Below are 24,796 nucleotides of genomic sequence, written 5' to 3'. Positions count from 1 at the left end.
GTTCACTATTATAAAGATAGCAAGATTCAGATGGTTAGTCACAAAATATTCAGAATCTAGCATTGTTTTGAATAAGGTCCAAAATTTCAAGACACTTATTAGAAACAGTGCTTTCTGAAATTGAGCACCACACGACAGAAATGATCCAACAATGTCAGCTACCACATCCACGGCCAGGCCGCCCTGGAAGATCCAGTCACCCACAGCAGAATTCATTGCAACAAGACACTCAGCTCCAAGGAAGGCAAAGAAACGCAGGTGTTTAAAGATGTCAGTAAGAGTCTGTGCTGTGTGAAAAGACAATGAATCCAAAATCTTCATGACAAATAAGTAGTTTATAATCGAGAATAATATTCTCCTAGAATAGAATATTCAATATTATCAGGTGGTTTAGGCTCGTGGCTGAAAATCAATAACGTGGTCTTAATTTTTTATAGTCCCTTCCTTGTAATATTTTTTTTGTGTGTGTGTGTCCTACCTCTGTGTACACTGATTTCTTTTAGTTCTGCTAACATTTTACACTGGAAGAGAAAATATTGCCATTGTATTGGTTGAAAAATGTCCTCGCCATGAAAGCTCAGATGACAATGTGGACGGGTAATGTTTATAGTGCTTTCTGAGCCTTGTGTTAATGTACTTCAGACACTGCAACACTTTCTCGGGGTCCACCAATAGCTAAAGAGAACACACCACAAAATACATCTAAATGCAAGTCTCATTCCCCCTTCCCCATCCAATTGCTCTGTTCCTGACATATGGCTTCCTACGCTTGCAGTTTTCGGGATATTTGGGTTGAGGGGGTCATCTGGTCCATGTTGATAGGCAAGGGAGTTCCCTGGAAAATTCATTATAATTCTTTTTCTTGAGGGTGTCATTTTAAATCTAAATATTGAGCTACATTTCCTCCACATGTTTACTTTTCCCTTTATTTTCTCCTTCCCACCAAACACCCTGATGGCTATAGATGACATATAGATACGTACACACACATATTTCAAAATATGCTGACAACACAGATGTTGAGGAAATCCACACTTTTACTCTGTGTTAGGATTTAATTAAATAAACTACACAACCATGCAAATCACAAGCAAAACCTAAAACGTAATTCAGTGAGGTCAAATGGTTTTCTAGAAGTATTTCTGTTGTGACCTGTTCTCCAAAGGCACAACTGTGGTTTGTCCTATGTGGTATGTAAGACTGATTCCAAAGGACCTTTCTTCAGTCCTGTCCGCCAAGGGCTAAATCGTAGCTGCGATGCCACAGCTCCTACAGGCCTGTCGGCAAGTACGTGTGTGCACGCAGGTGGCTAGAATGGGAAGGTGACGATGACAGTGGATTCAGTTACACTGTTACACTTCTACAACTGGACTTCAAGAAAAGTCGGTGCTTAAAAATCAAGCAAACAACAATAAAACAAATAGTGTTTCCTACCTGTTTCCAAAGACATACCCAAAAGTAGGGTATTTGTGCTGAAAGCCGTGGTGTTTTCGCTCAGTCACGGAGTCAGGCAAGTGTATTTCCAAGTGACATGTTACTTGGGCAAGCAATTTTAAAAAACAAAATAGATTCTGTATGTTTTTAAAGTGATGTGTTCAAGTCAATGCAAAATCTGTTTCTTTGTAAAGTTGTTTCCAAGACTTACCCAACTCATTCACCCTGTGAATCACTGAATGGTCAAGTTCCAACGCAGAAAATCTCAGCACCTGTCGATTCCTTTGGGGCAGATGGTGGGAGAAAAACAAAGAAACTCCTGAAATGCTCTCACTAAGCCGATGCGCAAAAATTCCCTGGGGTGGGGAGAATATTAAGTGAAGAATTTAAAACCATAACTGCGGCCCTGGCCGGTTGGCTCAGCGGTAGAGCGTCGGCCTAGCGTGCGGAGGACCCGGGTTCGATTCCTGGCCAGGGCACACAGGAGAAGTGCCCATTTGCTTCTCCACCCCTCCGCCGCGCTTTCCTCTCTCTCTCTTCCCCTCCCGCAGCCAAGGCTCCATTGGAGCAAAAATGGCCCGGGCGCTGGGGATGGCTCTTTGGTCTCTGCCTCAGGCGCTAGAGTGGCTCTGGTCGCAACATGGCAACGCCCAGGATGGGCAGAGCATCGCCCCCTGGTGGGCAGAGCTTCGCCCCATGGTGGGCGTGCCGGGTGGATCCCGGTCGGGCGCATGCGGGAGTCTGTCTGACTGTCTCTCCCTGTTTCCAGCTTCAGAAAAATGAAAAAAAAAAAAAAACAAAAACATAAAACCGTAACTGCACTTTTTTTCTATATCAAGTTGATATGAACACTGTTAGCTGAACATCTACTCTGTACTGGGCATTCTATTAAATACTTTCTGTATCTATTAAAATAATACAGTATAATGTAATGTAGTATTATCACAACATGCTGAACTTTGGCTTATTACCTCCGTTTTGCAGATGAAAAGAAAGAGGCAGAGTGAGTGGCTAGGGGAGGACATGGGTTATGCTACTCCTATACATAGCGCAACCCTGTGAATGCGCAGCAAAGTGACTGTCACTGCTGCGGAGTCACCTAACACAAAAATTAGGAGATATAACAAGAGGACTGGGTTCCTACTTTTGATCCCATTCACTCTGGTGTAATAGTGGACCAGAGTAGGCCTCTCCCACTCACCTGTGAACTTGAAGTCGGACCCTTAAGCCACATGGCCACGATGAGAGGGAGGAACTGTAACACAGCACATGCGCCCCATCGAGGACACTCTCCTTGTGGATGTGATTAACTGGCTGACTCTTTTATGAACTTGAAAAGGTGACCATGCTTCTGCTTTGTATCTGCTATGATGATGAATACAGCAGCTTACAGCAGATCCTTGGTGGGAAGTCTCTTCTTCCCCCTCAAAGAAAAAAAATGCAGGGGTCTGAGTATGGACAATAAGGATACAATAATGGTCTAATATTGGAAAAAGATTGATTGAGTGCTTATTTTTAAAAATCAACTTTCAAAAGAAGATTTGAACCTAAGGATATTTTTGTCTAGCTCAATGAATGACCCTAACAGGTAGAAGGTAAAGCATAGGGTCCTGGATGGTAGGGATGAGTCTTAGCTGGTTGGGAAGATTCCTCCCTTCTGAGCTATTGATCACACGGAACGTGGAATCCATTCTCTGCATGATGAGTATTTATAAATAGTGCTCACATATCCCCCACTGTTTGTGTAAGTAATTACTGTCATACTAACCTGAGGAAGAGGTTATGTTTCTGTTCACTTGGCAATCACATCAAAGGCAAAGGTAACCTGTTGAGCAGCCGTGTACTTACGGCAACATCACTACAGAAGTGGGGAGGAGAGCCAGGGGTTCTTTCCATAGTGTCCCTTTGGGTCCCACACAGAAATACTTGCTCGTACCCAAGCTATTCATGGACTCCTTTTCATACCTACTTAGTTTTATATGCACAAATAGGAAGCCAACACAACACTGAGTGTACTAAATGCCTCTGAATTGTGCACTATAAAATGGCCAATTTCATATTATGTGAATTGCATCTCAGTTAAAAAAAAAAAATTCTTAACAACCCTGGCCAGGTAGCTGAACTGGTTAGAGCATGTCCTGATACACGAAGGTTGTAGGTTTGATACCCGGTCAGGGCACATACAGTGAATCAGTAAGTGGAACAACAAACCCGCATCTCTCTCTCTCTCTCTCTCTTCCTCAATCTCTCTCTCTAAAATTAATCAATAAAAAAGTATTTAAATAAAATTTTTTAAACCTTCACAGATGGTAATATATACTTACTAAATGTCTTTCTTCAAAAAATCAAAACTAGCCCAAATTTAAATAAGTAGACAGGAGGTAGATAAATAAACATATGAAAGAGAAAGCTGTACATAATGGGTAAGTGACAGAAAAGGGGAGGATCCTGAGATGTAAATAAGGAGTTATTGACACACTATCCATGCAGCAAAGTGAAAAGTTGAGACAGTGAGTTGGGAAGAGAGGAAGACTAAAAGAAGAAAGTACAATGAAGAAACCAAGTCAACAAAAACAAAATCAAATGGGGAAGAAATTGAAACAATGAAAATTAAAGAAAACAAAATTGAAAATAACATTTATAATAAATGCCATTTTCTCGACATTTAATCAATTTGCACATTGCTAGTTATCTTATATTTTATACCCAGGGCTTCCGATATTTTATTTATCCTGGTATTCAGTCCCAGAGTGTGGTGTTTAGTTCTTCCTGGCAGTGTCATTTTTCTAGAATTCGGTCCTACCATGCTGGATGTAAGGTATTTTTCCTCGCCAAGAAGAAGGAAGGATCCGAAGCCACGAAGTGTGGAATAATAAAAGGCATTATTGAGTACAGAGCACATCCTGTCCGACGAGGTTCCCTAGCCCCAGGGACAGAGGCTAGGGAAGCTGCATGGAGTGACCCGTGTGGGAGATATTTAAAGGGTCTCTAGGGTGGTCGAGCTAATATGACGTGGTGAAATCTCACTGGTTGGCAGACGGTCGCTTTTTTCCAAAGGGCTCCTGGGAAGTTTCTTTTGGCGCACCTGGATGTGGGCAGGCGGTTCTATCCAAAGTTCCCAGGTCTGGTGTCTCACATGACCACCCCCCATTGCTGACCATCCCACACTGGAAACCTTGATCAAAATATATTTACCAGGGAAATCAATGGATCCTCAGAAAATTTGAAAAGTGAGATCTTTGAAGACAACCCCCACACCCACAAACACCCCCCCCCCAAAACACATATCTTCAGGATAAATTTCTTTCTCAGTTACATTACTGAAAAACCCCAAATTTCCCACCGAAAGAAGACTCAAAACCCCTCACCTAAGGTATAGATATATATTTGGCATTATTGAATTATTTCCACACAAGCTTAATTTCCGTTCTTCAGCCCCTTGATTACGATCTGCTCTGTAACAAGGAGCAAGTACGTCCAGCATCATCTCTGCATTGTCAGAGCACCGTGGAGCTGATCACAAGCCTGTATCCCTTTTATCAGACACGAGATGAAGAAAAAAAGACCCAGTAAAAATGCACAGAGAGCAGAAAGGAAGTGGGGGGAGGGGGGATGGCGCAGATTTGAGCTGGAGAAGAAGCCAGGGCTTCAGGGTCAATCTGCCTCCTGCAGGCCTGTCTGAGGGCCCCCTGCTCCACTCCTTCCCAGCCCCTTTGCTATTAAAGGGCTGTTTTCTCTCCTTTGTCCCAAGGTACTTGTGGAGGATGAGCATCAAGCTGGAACCAGTCATGGCGAGGAGCCCACACGAAATTTAATTTTAAGTAGAATTCCTGCACTTATCGTGACCCAACAGCAGATTTGTCTGTTTTGATAATTTCTATGCAACTCAAACATTTTATTTTCACGTTGAAAGACCCTTTCCTTGGACTGATGCTTTACGAAAAAGCACATATTCTTCTAAAATCCTACCACAGTCAGTTTTCACATCTGTAAAATGAAGAGAATGGCATAAGGAATCCTTCTCCCAGAGGAATATACACAGTTACCTAGCAACAATAAAATAACCAAAGTGATGTATCAATATGCAACTGGAAATAAACTTGAAAATATAAGACTATTTTAAAAACATGCACCGGCTATTGAGTGACCTATTCAGCACACGGTGTGGACATTGGGACCCAGAGAGGTTAAGTTATATTCCTGTCCAGCCCCCACATGTGCAACTATGGAAAGCATTTCAGATGAAGATGCTACTTGAAAAACTTGTTCCCCAAACAGAAATTCCGTATGAAGAGAAAAGAGCCGTATGAAGAGACATCCACAGACATCAGCAAAGAAAAGGCCCATCAGCACAGACCTGGCATCTCACCCCTGTTTCCCTGAGATGATGAAAGGCCAGAGATCAAGTCTGCAAATCTGGCCCCTACTCATTAGCATTCTCAAGCTCATCACAAGTGGGGGACCCTAAAACACATCAACGGTTCTAATTTGGATAGAGAGAACATTTTTCTTAGGACAGATTGCAACTAGAGGTCATTTATATCAAACTGCCATCCTCTTAGGGGTGAAGAATACAGAAGGAGGCATGGATTCAGAACATGGTTTTGTAATTTATCTTCCTAAATAAGCGCTGAAGAAAGACTGTAAACTACCAGACTCACCCTTGGAGAGTGGAGGAGGCCGTCCTGTGCAAGGTGGGGAGAGCTGGGTAATTTGAAGCAAGTGTTGCCGGGTAAGGTAACTTTTTCTAACTTTCGTGACGACATCTCAAGAGGCCAATTATATTTTGTTTATTGAATTTCTTTTATTTTTCCACCCCCTGTCTGGTCACTGCTCCACCTAATACCCTCACCTACATTTCAACTTTGCCAGTGAAAGTTTTATTTCCTGGTCCCCGGAGCATGGGAAGAAGCTTGCCAAACTTTAATTTCTCAGGAGGGGTATGTCTGGGTCTTCCGTGGCACCACCTTTCAATGGTGGGGATTTTATCCCACTTTATGAGCAGAATATATGATAACATCTCAAAGTCCTCATTCCAAGCCACCCATCTCCACATTCCTTTGAGCAACAGCCCTGGGGCCAGGCCATCATTGGGACGCTCTGTGGGACATGGTCTAATCTGAGCATGGGCAGGGAGACCTTTATTTTTTATTTTATTGGGTTGACATATGGTTTGCCAAACCATACATGTTTCTTGATATAAGGTGACCAACTTTTTTACAATAAAAAAAGGACAAAAATAAATAGAAGAAAACAATATTGTAAATAAAAGAAACATTTTATTCATTGCAACAATAATACAGTATAATATAATAAATGCATAATAAAAACATTTGTAATATTTTATATTGTAATTGTGCTTACATGCCTATTAATTTTTAATAATTGTAAGAAAAAAGTACTCATTTAGTAAAACTAAATATCAAAGAAAACCACTAATTTGGAGTGATATTCAGGTGTATTTATCATTTTCTAATTAAAAAACATCTGTTTTATGCAACTATTTAATCAAAATGTTTTATTAATAGATATGGTTTGAGGTTGGATTTCCACTTTAAAACTCGAATTTTGGGAAAATACTTGTAAATAAAATTATACATATTTGGAAATTATTAAATATAGATAATGAATAAATAAAATGTGAATTGTCTTACCTGTCTATGACTGAATAGTCACTGAGAAAGAAATAATCGTAAGTCTATAATGTTGTATGTGCCATGTCATGTTTCAGGAAGAAGTACACAAAGCCATTTGTGCGCTGGGTATACTGCACGCTCTCTCAAGGTCTCCCATGCAGAGTGCATGTGTCTCATAATCGCTTCTCGCCGCACTGTACTGATTCTTTTTTTTTGTATTTTTCTGAAGTTGGAAACGGGGAGGCAGTCAGACAGACTCCCGCATGTGCCCGACCAGGATCCACCTGGCATGCCCACCAGGGGGCAATGTTCCACCCATCTGGGGCGTTGCTCTGTTGCAACCAGAGCCATTCTAGTGCCTGAGGCAGAGGTCATGGAGCCATCCTCAGCGCCCGGGCCAACTTTGCTCCAATGGAGCCTTGGCTGTGGGAGGGGAAGAGAGAGACAGAGAGGAAGGAGAGGGGGAGGGGTGGAGAAGCAGATGGGCACTTCTCCTATGTGCCCTGGCCAGGAATCGAACCTGGGACTCCTGCACGCCAGGCCGATGCTCTACCACTGAGCCAACCGGCCAGGGCTTGTACTGATTCTTGACGAATCATCATGTCAAATACAAATACGTCACATCACACGCAATGGATTGACTCTGCATCAATCGAATACAGACATTTACAGATTAGTCTTCCGATATCAAAAAGGAGGACATGTAGGAGGATACTTTTCGAGGGAGGATGGAACTTACAAAAGAAGGACTGTTCTCCCTAAAGGAGGACGATTGGTCATCTTACTTGATACCATCTCCACACCTTTCCATGCCAGTCCCTAAACACATGCTGCTCATTGTTAAACTGTTCTCCACATTTAGAACTCGACCACCACCCCATGACCTTTCAGAACTTCACCTCGCCTTTCACTTTAAGGAAGACAACCTTCCTTGCCCTGGTTTGTACTTAGGAATTTTTTAGCGTTCAGAATTGTTAATAAAAGTACAATCATCCCAACCAACTTTCTAAGCACAATACACAATCTGTGCATATATTGTGATGTTCAATGTGAGGCCATGTGAGGTGGTGGCAGGGCGGAGTTGGGTTCCCTAACAAAGAGTGACAGCTGAAATACGGTGAACACCACGGATTACTATGAATGCTTAGAAGCAGTCAACAAGCAATATGTGTGGGTCTTAAAAATGTAGTGTTACATAGTATAGACACAGGATGAGTAGTTAACCATATAATGCACTTTTAAAAAGTACATAAATGTACCTGAACACAATTATATACATTAAGCATATTAGAACAGCTGTCCATAAGCAAGGAAGAAATAAGAGTAAAATGAGATAAAAGAGAATTAATTTTTAAAAAGTAACGAAAGGCCTTCCACAATTGATTAATGTTCCATATATTAAGGAGTACTATTAATCAATTAACTCAACTCTGCACCTGTGATTTTTAAAAAGTTTTATTTACTAATATTGTAAATGCCAACATATATGAGGCAACTCCTAAAATAGTGAAGAAAGTTTTGGGAAAGATAGGGCAGGGTATAGGGGGATAAATGATGATGGAAGACTTGACTTGGGGTGTTGAACACACAATACAGTGTACAGATGATGTGTTGTGGAACTGTGCACCAGAAACCTGTGTAATTTTTTTAACCAATGTCACCCCAATAAATTTAATAAAAAGGAAGGAAAAAAGTTTCAGTCAATAAACTATTCAATCAGCAGGAATTATTAGCATTGCTAAGGCTCTGGAAATACAAATACGTCGAAATGAACAGTCCTTGCTCTCCAAAAAGCTTACAGTCTACCTGGTGAATATAAAACTGCTTTTTCCAAAGCAGCAACTTGGATTTTCTTCTTTTAAAAACTACAAGTTTGGCCCTGGCTGGTTGGCTCAGTGGTAGAGCGTCGGCGTGGCGTGCGGAAGTCCTGGGTTCAATTCCTAGCCAGGGCACACAGGAGAAACGCCCATCTGCTTCTCCATCCCTCCCCCTCTCCTTCCTCTCTGTTTCTCTCTTCCCCTCCCGCAACTGAGGCTCCATTGGAGCAAAGATGGCCCGGGCTCTGGGGATGGCTCCATGGCCTCTGCCTCGGGCGCTAGAGTGGCTCTGGTTGCAACAGGGCGACACCCCCTGGTGGGTGTGCTGGGTGGATCCCAGTCAGGCGCATGCGGGAGTCTGTCCGACTGCCTCCCAGTTTCCAGCTTCAGAAAAATACAAAAAAAAAAAACCCAAACAAACAAACAAACAAAAAACTACAAGTTTGAGATACCTCTGCTTTTGATATTTTATTTAGAAATTTTAGCACAATTACTCACGACATGAATTGATAGGATTCAAAATTTCCAGTAAAAGTAGTATTTATGACTAAGTTACTAGGATTTATGGTGATCTACTATAGCCAAAGCAATAGGGAGAAAAGTTCATTTTGAATAATTGTATATAGAGAAAAAAAGTTGCATAATGCTTACTCCTGTAATTGCATCCTAAAATCTGTTTTTAACAATAGTTGAATATCTACTCTACGCCACCACTCTACTTGATACTTACATGGATGACCCATAATCTTCAAGATAATAACATGCACTGGCTATTATTTTTTATAGCTGAGGAAACTGGAGGTCAGAGAGATTAAGCACATTTTTCAAAGCCATATTGCTGGTGAGGGTTGGGTCAAGACGTGAAGTGTGGCTGTCCTCAGTCTGAAACTCTTCACTGCCCACATTGCATTTCCTGAGAGAATATGCAGGAGGCCTAGGAAGGGGAAGGAGGAATATGAATTCTAGGAGGACAGGCTACCCAACATACCTCCATTTAATCACTGAAGGCATTTTTTTTTTTTTTGCCATATGTATAATAGGGCAATGATACATAGTCAAAATGTGGACTAAAGTAGAAAGTCAGTCTTAAAAAAATGTGCTCACCATGATCTACCTTATCAGCAAAACTGAGGAGAAAGGACATCAACTATTTACTCTTGCTTTGAAGTGTTCTCTGGGCTGTTGGAAAGGAGTAGAACTACCTCTTTCACTAAGCTTTCTCAACACTCGCCTAAGGCACCCATCATCTCCTCGTTCCTCAAGCTGTAGATTAAGGGATTCAGCATTGGAGTCACCACGGCATAGAACAGGGCAACCATCTTCTCCTGTTCCGCTGAGGAGCCGGCTGCGGGTCTCATATACGTGAAGATGGCCTTGCCAAAGCACATGGACACCACCATGAGGTGGGAAGCGCAGGTCTCAAACGCTTTGCTGCATCCCTGAGCAGAGCAAATGTGCAGAAGAGCAGCAACTATCCAACCACAGGAGAACAGGATCAGGGAGCAGGGAAGCATGATCACCAGGAACCCTGAGACGGCCACCATGACCATGTTGAAGATGTCCATGCAGGTCAGCCTCAGCACCATCAAGGTTTCACAAGCAAAGTGATTAATAATGTTACGGCACAAAGGTAGCTGAAAGATGATGACTGTCTGCATCAGGGAGTTCATGAAACCAGCTAGCAAGCAGCCAGCAGCCAGCCCAAGGCACAGCCCCCTATGCATGATGACTGTGTAGTTCAGCGGTGGTACATGACCACATAGCGGTCATAGACCATGGCTCCCAGCAGGAAGAACTCTGTGCTGCCCATGGCCAAGGACATGTGGAGCTGGAGCACGCAGCTGTGGAACAGGATGGACTTCCGGGCCAATGGAAGTGAGCGAGCATCTGTGGCACAGTGCTGTTGGTATACCAGATGTCCGCAAATGACAGGACACTGAGGAAAAAGTACATGGGTGTGTTCAGGCTGCTGTCCAGTCTGATAAGGAGGATGATAAAGATGTTCCCTAGCATGGTCACCAGATACCTGACCAGGAAAAGGAAGACCTGAGTCTCCCAGCAGCTGGATAGGCCCAGGAGAATGAATTCGCTCAGCCGTGTCTGGTTTGCTCTGCCCATGAACCTCTGAAGACAAAGCGCAGGTTATAAATCAATTGATACCAGATATGTGAGGTGACAGAGGGCTAAAGTTTGGGATTGAGAATCCTGTAGAAAAATAAATGTAATTAACCCTACAGCTTCAGGAAAGCAGAATAACTTTACTACATCTACCATGCTATGTACGGCGGGAAGATTTCAACATTTATGCTTCATATCTATGATCCAGAGTCCCTAAAATATCCAGCTAAACCCACCCTCCATTATAGCTCTAGTAGAGCTCCCTAATATTGAATAGTGGCAGACAAAATGGACCTGTCTACTTCAGTCTAGGTGTAAGTTGGCTTCTGTAAGAGTGCTGCCCTCCAACGAAGTGAAAGGCCAGAGGCCACGGCCCTGGCCGGTTGGCTCAGTGGTAGAGCGTCGGTCTGGCGTGCTGAAGTCCTAGGTTCGATTCCCAGCCAGGGCACACAGGAGAAGCGCCCATCTGCTTCTCCACCCCTCCCCCTCTCCTTCCTCTCTGTCTCTCTCTTCCCCTCCCGCAGCGAGGTTCCATTGGAGCAAAGATGGCCCGGGCGCTGGGGATGGCTCCTTGGCCTCTGCCCCAGGCACTAGAGTGGCTCTGGTCGCAACAGAGCGACGCCCCGGAGGGGCACAGCTTCGCCCCCTGGTGGGCAGAGCATCGCCCCTTGGTGGGCGTGCCGGGTGGATCCCGGTCGGGCGCATGCGGGAGTCTGTCTGACTGCCTCCCTGTTTCCAGCTTCAGAAAAATACAAAAAAAAAAAAAAAAAAAAGAAAGAAAGAAAGGCCAGAGGCCAAGAACTCACTGGTCAGACTAGTGAGGTAAGCTGCTGGGAAGAAGTCCACAGGTGCCCCACAGTTGGCTCAGACACAACCCTAAGGAGATGGAGCAGTGGCTGAATGAGCAACGTGGGCTGACAGATTCCCCCAGCAGCTCCGTGCGTCAGAGTGCTAATTTTTGTCACTCCCAATTTCAAGGGCAAGGCCTTGATACTGCCCAATGTCTCCCCATGGTAGTCTATTCTCTCCATCCTCCTCAACCAACAGCTGAAGCCTTAGATCACTCTAAAAAGTTAGAGATGCCATTTTTCTGAGGTGTTAGGATGTTCTCCTATAGTCCAAACCTGTCTTTTAGCACTTGTTAGCCTGTTCTAGTGAGCAGTGACCAGGCGTGCATGCGTACCTGGTGGAAACACACACACATACACACACACAATTATCCCCCTAGGCTCCAGGGTGCCCTCATCTCTCCTTCTGCAGATAAGAGCATTGTGCCTCACTCCCCTGAGATATGTGCGGACTGCGGGACTACTGTGAGCAGAGCAAGGTTGGAAGGACACGTAAGAACATTTTTCATGGTGCTATTCAAGTCGTTAACATAATAAAATTGCATGGAAATATTTCAGACTCCAGATAATGTCCCAAAAAAGGAGATGAAGAGAAAGTTACCATTTTTAGGGCATAAAAGGGTGGAGGTTGGAGATGTGGTTAACTTTCTCTACCTCTTCAAATCTTCAATATATGTGAATCGACTCAATGTAATTTGGTAGAAAATAATAACATTACCATTCTCTGATATGATAGTTATGCTCATGCATCATTTAAGTGAATCATTTATCCATTTATCCATTCATCTCCCAAGTAGAATACCAGTAACTCTGAGTATCACCATTTACATATCCACTCATTTACTCAACTATCTGTCATCATCTCTATACTCTCACCTGACCATTCATACGCTCATGCACCCACCTATACATTCCATCAGTCATGTGCATACATGATAACCCCTGTATGTTCCTGATGTCCATTAATTATCCACTGGATCTTCCATACTCACCCAGCATGTCATCCTCCTCACCCACTAAGCTATTCCATCCTGGTGCCGTGGCCTCTGACATTACAGTGCCCAGGGGCTCTGACAGAGGTTCTGTGATAGTCCAGAAATAGAAAGGAGAGATGTTTCTCAGTCCTCACTTGAATTCCTGAACTCACATAGAATTGGTAAAACTGGTTTTCTATTTTCTCTGAGGAAAGTTGGAAAATTTCCATGACTAGGAGGGGTTTAGTCACAGTATCCAGTGCACATCACAACTGTTTTCTCCACTCACCTGCGGACGACAAAGGTAAATGCCCAGACTCCAGGCTTTCAACAGGAAGTCCACAGCACCCTCAGTCACTCCTGCTCAACACCTTGGGATGTCCTTCTTCCCATTCAACCCCCACCATTCACCAAGTCATATCAACTCTGACTTGGAAATCTCCTTCACATGGATCCTTCCTTTGCATCATTGATACTGCTGGCTTCTACTGCTTCAGCACTTAGTTCCTAAGTGCCCTTCAAAGCATGACGAGCTTCACCCTACCCAGACTGACTCCATCAGAAACTATGCAGACAGGGTCCAGCAAACTGTGTTTCAATTAGCCTTTGTTCCGGTAGAATAAAATTTGAAAGCTGCTAAAACAATTCATTTTGTAGGCCACTGGCAACCAGCCTTCCATTACAACACAAGGGTTTGTTAGCAAGCATGTAATGACTTACACGCCAAACCTCAACTAACTCAGAGCGGAGAGTTGCAAAGTCAACTGCAGTCTTAAGTTTTTCACAGCTTCTCCACCACATGAACCCCACCCATCCTACAATTCCTGTTCCCCAAATAGGAAATGCTCTCTCTTCTGCCCACGATCATCCTATAGGTATCTACCTGCAAGTTGAATTAGTTCCTTTAAGAAGCATTTGTGATAGACACACTAATATATATATATATATATATATATATATATATATATATATAACCAACATATTTGCTTGGGTTTGCGAAAAAAACAAAAAAACAAAACAAAACATATGCACCACAAATTATTCTGTTATAGGCACTATGCATATAATTTGGATAAGCCACTTCCAAAAAAGTGATTTGTTTGACTTAAAATATGTTAGCCTAAAAGTATTATTTTAACTGTTATAATATTTAGTTAAAAATGAGCACGTAGTGACTCCATTTTACTGTGTCTGTTAACTGACCTTAGAAAAAGTAATTTAGCTTATTCTAGACTCATTTAGGTAATAAAGTTAAAAACATTGCCTCCATCTTAAACAAGAAAAATAACTATTTGAAAACCTCAGGGAGCTGAGGTTGTAGGAAATCGAACTAAAAGGAAATCTTAATAAAAGACCAATATATCCAGAAAGACATGGGTGTGAGCAGCACGGCCTTACCTGGGCCAGGATACGGGAGAAATATGGTGCCATCACACATGCCCGTCAAAGCTGTTTCACCAAATGGCTAAAGGCTCAGTTTGGGTGCTATGTGTATACAATTGCTAAGAGCCACAGAAGATGAATGAGTTCATGTCTATTCTCAAGAGTTCTCCTCATGAGAATGTCTGGGGAAGGCTGGGAAACTGGAGGAGCCCCCTTCATGGCGCAGGTCTTGTGACAGTGTCCACAGCTTCTGCAGGAGGCAGGAGGCTCGCTGCCACCACCAGTTTGTCTCCTTATGGGACAAAGACCAAAGCCACTGGGGAAGGACATCAAACCCTATTCCTCTCAGAGATGGATGAGGACTCATTACTTAGGGAAGAGAAAAAAAAAAGAGAACACCACATTCTAGCCCTGGGATTTGCATTGTCAGGAAACCCCTCCGTGTTCAGACCACGAACCAGCTCCTCACAGAGTGGAACAGCAAGACCATGAAGAAAGCCCCGACTCTGAGACACAGGGAGACAGGATCTGCAAAGACTGAGACAGACGCAGGACAACAGAGAATAAGCCCTCACCTTCCACTGAAGGAACTGAGGATCAGGGAACAGCAGGTGGCCATGGGGGAGAGGCGGCGTGCGGGAAGACACGCTCTCTGACATGCAGTCCCACGGGGAGAGCTGAAAACTAAGGATGGGCCAGCAGCACTGGGGAAGCCCTCTAACCATTGAGCGTCCCTCCCGAGGCACAAGTAGTGACAGAGACTACTTGTGGTGCACCAAGGATACCACTGCAGCAAGACTCAAACCCGGCTCAAACCATGACTAGCATAATTCCCACTCTCCACACCAGGGGTCCCCAAACTACGGCCTGCGGGCCACATGCGGCCCCCTGAGGCCATTTATCCGGCCCTCGCAGCACTTCCGGAAGGGGCACCTCTTTCATTGGTGGTCAGTGAGAGGAGCATAGTTCCCATTGAAATGGTCAGTTTGTTGATTTAAATTTACTTGTTCTTTATTTTAAATATTGTATTTGTTCCCGTTTTGTTTTTTACTTTAAAATAAGATATGTGCAGTGTGCATAGGAATTTGTTCATAGTTTTTTTTTATAGTCCGGCCCTCCAACGGTCTGAGGGACAGTGAACTGGCCCCCTGTGTAAAAAGTTTGGGGACCCCTGCTCCACACACTCTATGCTATAGAGTAAACAGCAGAGATGTGCCCACTGCCAGCACAGTGCTGCTTATCTCAGAGTCAAAATGTCTGGGTGTCAATCAGAATTGAAGATCAGAGGAAAAGAAAGGAAAAATAGTGTCCCTGGACCAAGCACTTAACAGAACCAGAATCAAGGATGATTTGGATATAGGAACTACAACGCAGAGGATGAAGACAGCTCTCGTTCACGCATTACAACAGGACCTAGTCGCAAATATGGATGTCCTGCATACATACATAAAGAATTCTAGCAGAGACTTGACAAGCACATGGAAGAATCAAATAAAATTTCTAGACATGAAGAGCATAGTAACAGAGGTGAAGGAGGCTTATGAGTAGATTCAGCAGAACCAAGGAACAACCAGAGAGGATGAAGATGAGTTGATAGAGATTAGCAAAACTGAAGCATAAAGAAAAACAATTATAATAACAATAAAAAGAGAAGAGAGTGTCCAGGGTCAAACATATATGCCATTAGAAAGTCTCAGAAAGAAGTCTGAGACAGAAAGAGTAGAAGAAATATTTAAAGTGTTAACGGTTGCTAGTTCACTTTGTTCACTAGCAACTGTTATCACTGTAAATAATGAGAATTTAACTTACTGAAAAAAGGAAGTCCTACAATTTAAACATCTGTAAGATAGAGATAGACATTGGACACAGGGACTGTAAGACTGCAGTAACTGGTTCCTACAGACAGAAAGCCCACCCTCAGTGTTTCTGCTTCCTGAGAAATGGAGACTTGGATAAGCCTTCTGATAAGCCCAAACGAGCCAAGTTGCTGAGGTACAGCAAAGGGACCGTGGGATGGGAGACAGAGAAAAGTCACAGTGTGACCGCAGACCAGCCACAGAGATGAGGCTAAGGCATTTCTGTCTCCTCCTAAAAGTGTTACGTGCATGTTTATAGTTTTGACTACTTCCCTTTCTCCTCTTGCTCCTACCATTTTCTATAGGGCGTGTGCATGGTGGTAAATTTTTCAGCAGACAAGTTACAGAACATTCAGACAGGATCACGACCTTTTTGGAAAGAATAGAATTCTTCCACACGGGAATTCCAAACAGGGAGAAGGTGAAGTTCCTGTTGTAGCTATTGAATCACGTGACTTGACTTGACTTTTTCTTTCCCCATTGCCACTTCCTTAGTTCAGATTCCTCTTCTAATGTCACATGAGTCATTGTGGATCAGCCTCCTAGATGTTCTCCTTGGCTCCAAATTTTCTTCTTCTGACTCATTTGCAAGAATGAGTCAAAAAATGTAAATTTTATCAAGGCATGCTCTGGGCAAAGAAACCTTGACTGGCTCCCATTGCTCTCGGGATAAGCACTCAACGACCCGAGACAGGGCCCCTGTCCTCCACCAGCGTACTCCTCACTACTTCCCCAGTCCTCTCTGCCCTGCAAGAGCAACTTCCAACTTGGGGACGTTTTTGAGCCCCCACGCCCTCCCTCTGCTCGGCACCCTGCACCGGTCATCCTTGGCTCAGGTTAGCTGGGTCACATGTTCTCACTCTCCTGGTTGCCACCTGGACCTTCTCTAGTCCTCTGACACAGGAAGACTCCCGCAACCACCCTCGAAGGCTCACCCTCTCGGGGACCCAACGCCACATTTCAATTGTTCACCAGCATCCCCCCGATGAAGCCATGTCGTCGTCAGGACTGTATCACACTGCGTTTCAAGAACCGCCCATTGTCCCTGACACACAGTAGACAGCCCACTGATATTTCTCAGTTAACAACAAGAGAAATATAGCCCCCTAGCACTGGCATCTTTTGGGATACCTGCCTAGATTGCAAAACTTCAATTTGATTATTTTTAGGCAAAATTAAAATGTCAAGTGGGCTTTGGCTCATATAAAACTTCAACACTGAACGCTGAGATTCTGTGACACTGTGTTCCCAAATGGAAGAACTGCGCAGCAACTGACTCAAAGGACAGATGACAGGAGGAACAGGCTTTGCGACTTCTTCAAGGGTCAAGGGAGGGAGAGGATGAGCTGCTGTCACATTCTGTCCCCTTTCCCCTTCCTTTTTCCTCGTACAGCTATTTCTTCCTCCTCTTTACCTTATTGAACTTGGCTTTTTCTCAGACTATTCCAGCTCAGTAGGTTTACAAGTGCTGGGGTGAAGGGGGGTGGGGGGAGGAGAGGGTTTAATATGGAGACGAGAGGGTGATGTCTGCACAGGTGATGGAACTGTCCTGATTCCCCAAATCCACGTTCAGGTTGTCACATCTTTTATTGCTGCATCTTTTATTGCTGACGTATCTTGCCTTTCTTAGATAACTATGGATTTTATCATTTATACATAATTTCATACTTTATGTGCTTATTTGCTTCTAAAGTAGAAGAGGTAATAGATTTTTCATACATTTTCATGTCCAAGAGATGAGACAGCTTTACGATATAAAGGGTAACCATATGCAGTAAAACTCCCCTCAAACTGTCTGTACACTCAAGCAGTGCCTGGCACATAGCTCTCCCTTGGCCAGTCTGAGCCGCACGTACCAACACCCTTCACAGAGATCCCTGTCAGTGTAAAAGCAGACAGACCTCGAGGAGGCTCCCCCACTGAGTCATCTCCAGCCCTCGGACAAGCACGTGTGTCCCCATGAAGCAGGTCCAGCACAAAAGCATCTCACCAGCTTTGATAGCAACATGCATCTTGGAACAGTGACTCACACAGTTACTGGACGTGCTTACAGACACCACAAATGTGTATTTTTTTTAAGTGAGTTCAAAATGTGAAGTGTTTTGTTCTCAATAGAAGCATGACAGTCTTGTAAAAAATGGAGATGAATGAGAACCAGTGGTCCATATGGAGATCCAGGAATAGGTCCATGACTACAAACAATGTGACAGATCAAAACAGCAAATGGGTTTTATTTATTTATTTATTTATTTTTGGTTTTATTTTCCCCAATTACTTTCAGGTCATACGAAAGGAGATTGGATGGTTATGAAGTTCATCCTTAATGTCAATGAGCATGCTCCTGGGACATTAAAGGCCTCTACATTCTACATTCCCACCTACACACCCAGCCTCCCATCCACGTCACCAGTACACATCACGTCATCACCATATTGGTTGCCAGGGCAATGCAGCTGATGCCTGTCGTGTCTGTCTTATGTGGGAGAACACACTGGCAAAGAGCTTTTCTCTAAGTGATGCTCTTGATTCACCAAGTTGCCAGTTTTGACGTTAATCCAGATAATCGTCCCAATAGTTTGTACCATGCCCCCTTCACTTCCTTATTCCTTAGACTATAAATCATGGGGTTCAGCATAGGTGTCAAAATGGCATAAAAGAGAGAGACCAACTTCTCCCGAAGGACAGAGGGGCCGGAGCGAGGCTGGATGTAAGTGACAATGGCCATGCCATAGCACAGGACAACCACTGTGAGGTGAGAGGCACAGGTGTAGAAGGCTTTCGTTCTTCCCTCACTCGTCCTGATCTTTAGGATGGTGGCGATAATCTTGACATAGGACAAGAGGACCAGGCAGAGTGGTGTCATCAGCAGGACAATGCTGGAAACCATGATTGCGATGTCATTGGAGGAGGTATCCACACAGGCTAGTCTGACCACAGCTAGGAGTTCACATGATATGTGATCAATAAACTTGTTTGAGCATATGGGCAGCTGAAAGGTGATGGCGGTCTGCACAAGGGAGTTGACAGAGCCACTGACCCAGGCGGTGATGGCCAGCCTAGTGCAGAGCCCTCTGTGCATGATGACTGAGTACCTCAGGGGGTCACACACAGCCACATAGCGGTCATAGGCCATCGCTGCCAGCAGAACAAACTCAATCCCGCCCAGTCCCAGGGAGAAGAACAACTGGGCTGCACAGCTCACGAATGGGATCACTTTCTCTTCTGCAAGAAAATGAACCAACATCTGAGGGACGATGCTTGTGGCGTAAGAGATGTCAACAAGGGAGAGGTTGGTGAGAAAGAAATACATGGGAGTGTGCAGCCGGCTGTCCAGTCGGATGAGAAGGACAATGAGGGAGTTCCCCAGGACTGTCACCAGGTACATGACCAAGAACAGGACAAAGAGAGAGACCTGAGTGTCCCAGTCACTGGACAGACCGAGGAGAATCAACTCCTTCACCCACGTCTGGTTATCTGTTCCCATTAAAACAGGTAAGGATTATTAATCTGCAGAGAGAGTAAGAAATAACAGGAAATGTTTAACTAAAGAATGGTAAGTATAACTTTTTATGAACACCTACTTTATTCAACCGGCCAGCATTGGCCAGATGTTTCAGATTGGTTATGGGCAATCATCACAGGGTTTATCCCAATATGTACTGTATCTATTCTGCATCAGACACAAGTCAGCGCCTCCACGAGGACACGATGTGGCCTCAGGGTGATGCAGCTGAAGCCCGGCGATGACACAGTGCTACTTTAGGAGCTTCCGGCTTGACCAGCTTACCTTCCATTTAAGGTGAGGAGAGCCTGGCACATGACAATGGTAGGTAAATTGATAAACAATGAAGAAAAACCCAGTTGGAAAGCTATAAAAGCCACCTTAAATATATCAACTAGACTCACCTGGATATAGTGGGCAAAGCTACCACAAAAGAAAATGTTTGGGAAAGCCTGGCTGGTGAAAAGATCTGGAGTCGGGGAACCGAGGTTTGAAACTTGATTTTATTTAGTAGCTATGTGACTCTGGTTTAGTGACAACCTTGTGTATATGAAACAGGATAACATTTCCCAACCTGCAAGTATATATATTTAAGCTCAAATGTCGGTAATGTTGGAGAGAGTGCTTTGTGACCTGCGCTGGTAGCGGTATCACAGGGGGATAACTCTTAGTGGTGACATGCGTTCTGCCTTGGGGCAGGTAAGATAGCGACAGTGGTTTTCCCATGCATCCCCTCCACAAATTCAGACCAAAGTCATGTTGCACGCAATCTTTAATAAAACAGAGAGCTTAGGAATGGTTGGGTCACTTTGGGGATTCAGGGGGCCACTGCCTATTTTTGTTTTTAATTTCTAAACCATTCTCTTTTGGATGATGACCTTTGGTCTCTTCAGCCTCAATGGCATTCGATGTGGGCAGGGGATTGTGTTACTATCTTGTTCTTTTTATTTATCTCTTCCCCATTCGCTGCTGTTAGGAATCAACCCTTTGTATTGGAGTCAAAATGGAAACAAGGAAAGCATGAGGATCTGACTCTCTGTCTCCCATCCAAGTACTAACCAGGCCCGACCCTGCTTAGCTTCCGAGATCAGACGAGATCGGGCGCGTTCAGGGTGGTATGGCCGTAGACCTGACTATCTGTCTACAAGAGAGGAAGGACGCTCCCTCCCTGTGCAGGGCAGAGAAGAAGGCATGACTTCATGGTGGTGCAGGCTGGAATAGAGTTCCACTGGTGTTTCACGTTGTCCTGGAAGTGCTTTTCCCATAGAACTATATCACATCGATTTTGAACATTAAATGGAAACTGTTTACATTTTTTAAAATTCTGTAGAGCTGATTTATTCTTTTTTTCTCCATGCCCTTCCTATTAGTAACTTGCTTTGTCTTGTGTAGAGTACCAAATAAGGGGAAGGCAGGCCAATGGGGGGGGGGGAGTAGGAAGGCAGGAACCGAGCTGTCTGCATCCTTCCAAATCCCAGAAGGACAAGGCCAGGGTCTCTGAGCAGAAAGGTGAAGACTGTCTACACTCTGACACTCTTAACTGACAAAGGACAAACAAACGAACAAAAATAGGTAGTTCAGGCAATGTCCCTCTCTTCCTTCATGGTTCAGACACATACATTTTTGAAGCCTCTTCTCCAAGTTCCTCCCCCAAACCCAAGTCCCTCCTGTTCTGCTCTCTCACCAACCTTGTCACCGCCCCTCACCTCGCTTTTCCTCAGTCATGGGCAGAATGACAAAACGTCTACTTTCTCAAAGAAGGCATTCAGATTTAATTCTCATACCTCAAGAAAATATTTCATTAAAAAAAAAAACCTGTTAGCAGTTGTTACATATATAGCAGATCTACAGCAGAAAAAGGAAACATTTCTTTTTCTTTCATTTTAAAGTTATTATTATTTTTCAATAACAGTTTACTCTCATCATTATTCTGTATTTTTTTATTAATCTGGCAAATGTGTTAATGAGCCATCTTTGCTCGGTGCCACTAGTTCACAGCAAATGTAATACTTCCCTGTGCTCAAAGACCTGACCCGTCCAAAGAAGAAATGACACAAAACAGCTTGTCATTGCATTGTTTGCTCCCCTGGTACGTGAGCAGGCGGCCAGAGGACATGCCAGATGATGACTTGCTGCGTTCCTCTAACACATGTGTCTACTTCAATCCAGATATAAAAGGTTTCTAAAGAGTGCTCCCCTCCAACAAAGTGAAAGACAATAGCGATGGAGTGTCCCAGGCTCCTTGACTCCTAGGCTAAGAACTCACTGGTTGGACTCATGAGGGACACTGCTGGGAGCAAGGTCGCAGGTGCCCCACAATCGGCTCAAACATAACCCTAATAAGGTGTCGGAGTGGCTGAATGAGCAATGTGGGCTGACAGATTCCCCTAGGAGCTGTGCGCATCAGAGTGCTAATGCTGGTCGCCTCCGAATCCTCTTATGCTGCTCTCTTCTCCCTTGGTGAGCTATTCTCTTAATCCTCCTCAAACTGCAACAATCCACTGAAACCTAAGGTCATCTAAAAAGTCACAGGAGCCATTTTCTGAGGTTTTAAGGTCTCCTCCTAGAGTCCAAACCTGACATTTAGCCCTCATACCCTTATTCTAGTGAGCAGAGACTGCGCCTGCCTCCAAACCTGGTGAAAAACCAATTACCCTCTTCAGCGCCAGGGTGCCCTTACCTCTCCTTCCGGAGTCAAGAGTGCTTTCACTCCTCTGAGGTACGAGCAAAGGGCTGCTGTGAGCACTGGGAGCGTCGGTGGCCATCTGAGCACATTTCTCCTGTACCACTTCGGCTCCAGAAACAATAGCAATAAAGACCAAGATTTCAGACTCCAAATAAGATCTACAAAAATAGAGTCTTATAGTCTCCAAAGGAAAAAGAGAGAGAGAGAGAGAGAGAAGGAAAAGGAAGATCTGAAATTCTCAATACACACTATTAACTTTCCATAGCTCTTCACATTTTTAATATTTATAAAGATTCCATGTGATTTCAACAGAACGTGGTCACATTGCTCTTCTCTGACATATTCTCTAGACATCATACACCTTATCAGTGAAGACTTTATTCATTTATCTACTAAGTCAAATACCCAATAATTTCCAACATCGCCATATATACATCCTCTCATTTACCCAGTTGTCTATAACAATCTTAATACTCACTCATCCATTCACTTACCTGCTGCTCATCAACCCATTTACACATTCCTATGTCCACATGCTGATTCCTCATTTACCTCATATTCATTAATTGCCTATTCAATATCCTATACTCATCTAATGTATTAACCTTCTGCTATCCACTAATTTATTCCATCATGGTCCCATGACCTCTGATATTGCAGCACCCAGTGACTCTAACAAAGGTTCTGTGATATTCCAGGAAATAGAAAGGAAAAGTATAGATGCTCCTCGCAGCTCACCTTACTTTCTGAATTCATAAAATTGACAGAATTAGTTGTACATTTTCTCCAAGGAAAGCTGAAAAAAATCCCATGGCCAAGAGGGCTTTATTTAGTCACAGTATCCAGAAGTTCACATCACGACTGTTTTCTCCACTCACCTGTGGCTGACAAAGGTAAATGCCCAGACTCCAGGCTTTCAACAGGAAGTCCACAGCACCCTCAGTTACTCCTGCTCAGTATTTTGGGACGTCCTTCTTCCCATTCAACCTCCACCATTCACCAAGTCATATCAACTCTGACTTGGAAATCTCCATCACACGAATCCTTCCTTTGCATTATTAATACTGCTGACTGCTATTATTTTAGCATTTGTTCCTAAGCTCCCCTCAAAGAATAAGTTTCATTCTACCCAGATTGATTCCATCAGAAACTAGGCAGATAATGCCCAGCAATCAATATTTTTATGAGACTTTCAGGTGTTTCTAAAAAAATAAAATTTGCAAACTAAAACAATCTATTCTGTAGATCACTGTCCTATTACTCTCCTATTACAACACTCTATTGAACCATTACCCACCTCACAAAGGTTTGATCTAAAGCTTCCAATGACTTTAATGCCAAACCTCAACTAACTCAGAGTGAAGAGTTTCAAAGTCAACCACAGTCTGTTTTTCCCAGCTTCTCCTCCATGAGAGCCCCACCCATCCCACAATTTCTGTTGTTACCCAAACAAGAAATGCTCTCTTCTGCTCAGAAAGGTCATCCCATAAGTGGCTAGCCTACAAGTTGAACAGTTCCTGCAAGAAGGATTTGCAACAGACACGCTAACATATATATTATCGATGTATATTGATAGGCTTGGGTGTGTAATAAGAGCATGAATATAACATATTCTTTGCTCCAAACTACGCATATAATTTGGGTATGCTGCTTCCAAATAACTGGTTTGTTTGACTTAAAATTTATTTGCTTAAAAATCAGTACTTGCCATTGTTATATTTTACTTACCTGTAAAGTATCCCTCACATCCTCCACTGGTAATTGGTCTGTTCAAGCAGACCTTTAAAAGTAATTGAAAACGTATAACTCTGGTGCAGGATGTTTATAGCGGGAAGACGGTGTAAAAGAGGGGAAGGAACTCTCTGTACTTCCTGCTCATTTTGCTATAAATCTAAAAACCACTCTAAAAAATAGAGTCTACTTAAAAGAAAAATAAATAAAGTAGTTGAGCTTGTTCCAGCTTCCATTTGGGTAATAGAAAGTCGGAAATAGCATTGGTTCCACCTTAAAACAAAATACGGTTGAATAATCTACAAAATGAGAATGATCCTTGAACTCCTTGATGAGTTGAGGCTGCAGGGCGTGCAATCTTGGAAAAGCCAAGTTCACCCAGAGAGATGGGATGGGAGCCCTTACTCACCTGGGCCAGAGTATGGAAGAAGAACAGGGCAACCAGACGAGCCAATGAGAATTACTTTAACAGATGGGTCAAGTTCAAGTGGCAAAAAGAAAAGTTCCCACCAATTCTCAGTCTTTTGTTGACAGACTTAAAAGCCCTCACAAGAATGTCTGGGAAGGCTGGGAAACTGGACGGAGCCCCCTTCATGGTGCAGGTCTAGTGACAGTGTCCACGGCCTCTGCAGGAGATAGGAGGCTCGCTGCCACCACCAGTCTGTCTGCTTATAGGATAAAAGCCTGAGGCCACTGGGGAAGGACAGCAAACCCTGTTTCCCGCAGAGACGGATGGGGACTCGTTGCTGAGGGAAGAGAATTTCAAAAACACACTGCATGCTAGCCCTGGGATTTGCATTGTCAGGAAATC

General features: G+C 43.7%; 1 protein-coding gene, 1 long non-coding RNA gene and 1 pseudogene across 2 annotated transcripts in view; 1 reads left to right on the top strand and 2 right to left on the bottom strand.

The window, feature by feature from the left end:
• Nucleotides 1-10,107: 10,107 nt before the first annotated feature.
• On the bottom strand, nt 10,108-11,005 carry LOC136392224 (olfactory receptor-like protein OLF3; annotated as a pseudogene).
• A 7,342-nt stretch (nt 11,006-18,347) lies between these two features.
• LOC136391339 (olfactory receptor-like protein OLF3) lies at nt 18,348-24,472 on the bottom strand. Its single transcript, XM_066362937.1, has 3 exons — nt 24,395-24,472; nt 22,249-22,435; nt 18,348-19,573 (listed from the first exon to the last, which is right to left on the bottom strand). The coding sequence occupies exon 3, from the start codon at nt 19,548-19,550 to the stop codon at nt 18,594-18,596; it is 957 nt and encodes a 318-aa protein (XP_066219034.1). The 5' UTR covers nt 19,551-19,573; nt 22,249-22,435; nt 24,395-24,472; the 3' UTR covers nt 18,348-18,593.
• The window catches only part of LOC136391341 (uncharacterized), a 179,519-nt gene continuing 175,319 nt past the window's right edge, over nt 20,597-24,796 (top strand). Inside the window, exon 1 of the long non-coding RNA XR_010748841.1 lies at nt 20,597-20,707. This is a non-coding gene — a long non-coding RNA (uncharacterized lncRNA). The remainder of the gene's footprint in view (nt 20,708-24,796) is intronic.

The sequence above is a fragment of the Saccopteryx leptura genome, chromosome 2, assembly GCF_036850995.1.
Source record: "Saccopteryx leptura isolate mSacLep1 chromosome 2, mSacLep1_pri_phased_curated, whole genome shotgun sequence".
NCBI classification, from domain to species: Eukaryota; Metazoa; Chordata; class Mammalia; order Chiroptera; family Emballonuridae; genus Saccopteryx; species Saccopteryx leptura.
Note: the sequence above shows the minus strand (reverse complement) of the source record. Positions and strands in the feature narration are given on the sequence as shown.

Bases quoted from the DNA above. Each gene is read 5' to 3' on its own strand.
- LOC136391339 (XM_066362937.1), bottom strand. From the start codon at position 19,550: ATGGGAACAGATAACCAGACGTGGGTGAAGGAGTTGATTCTCCTCGGT.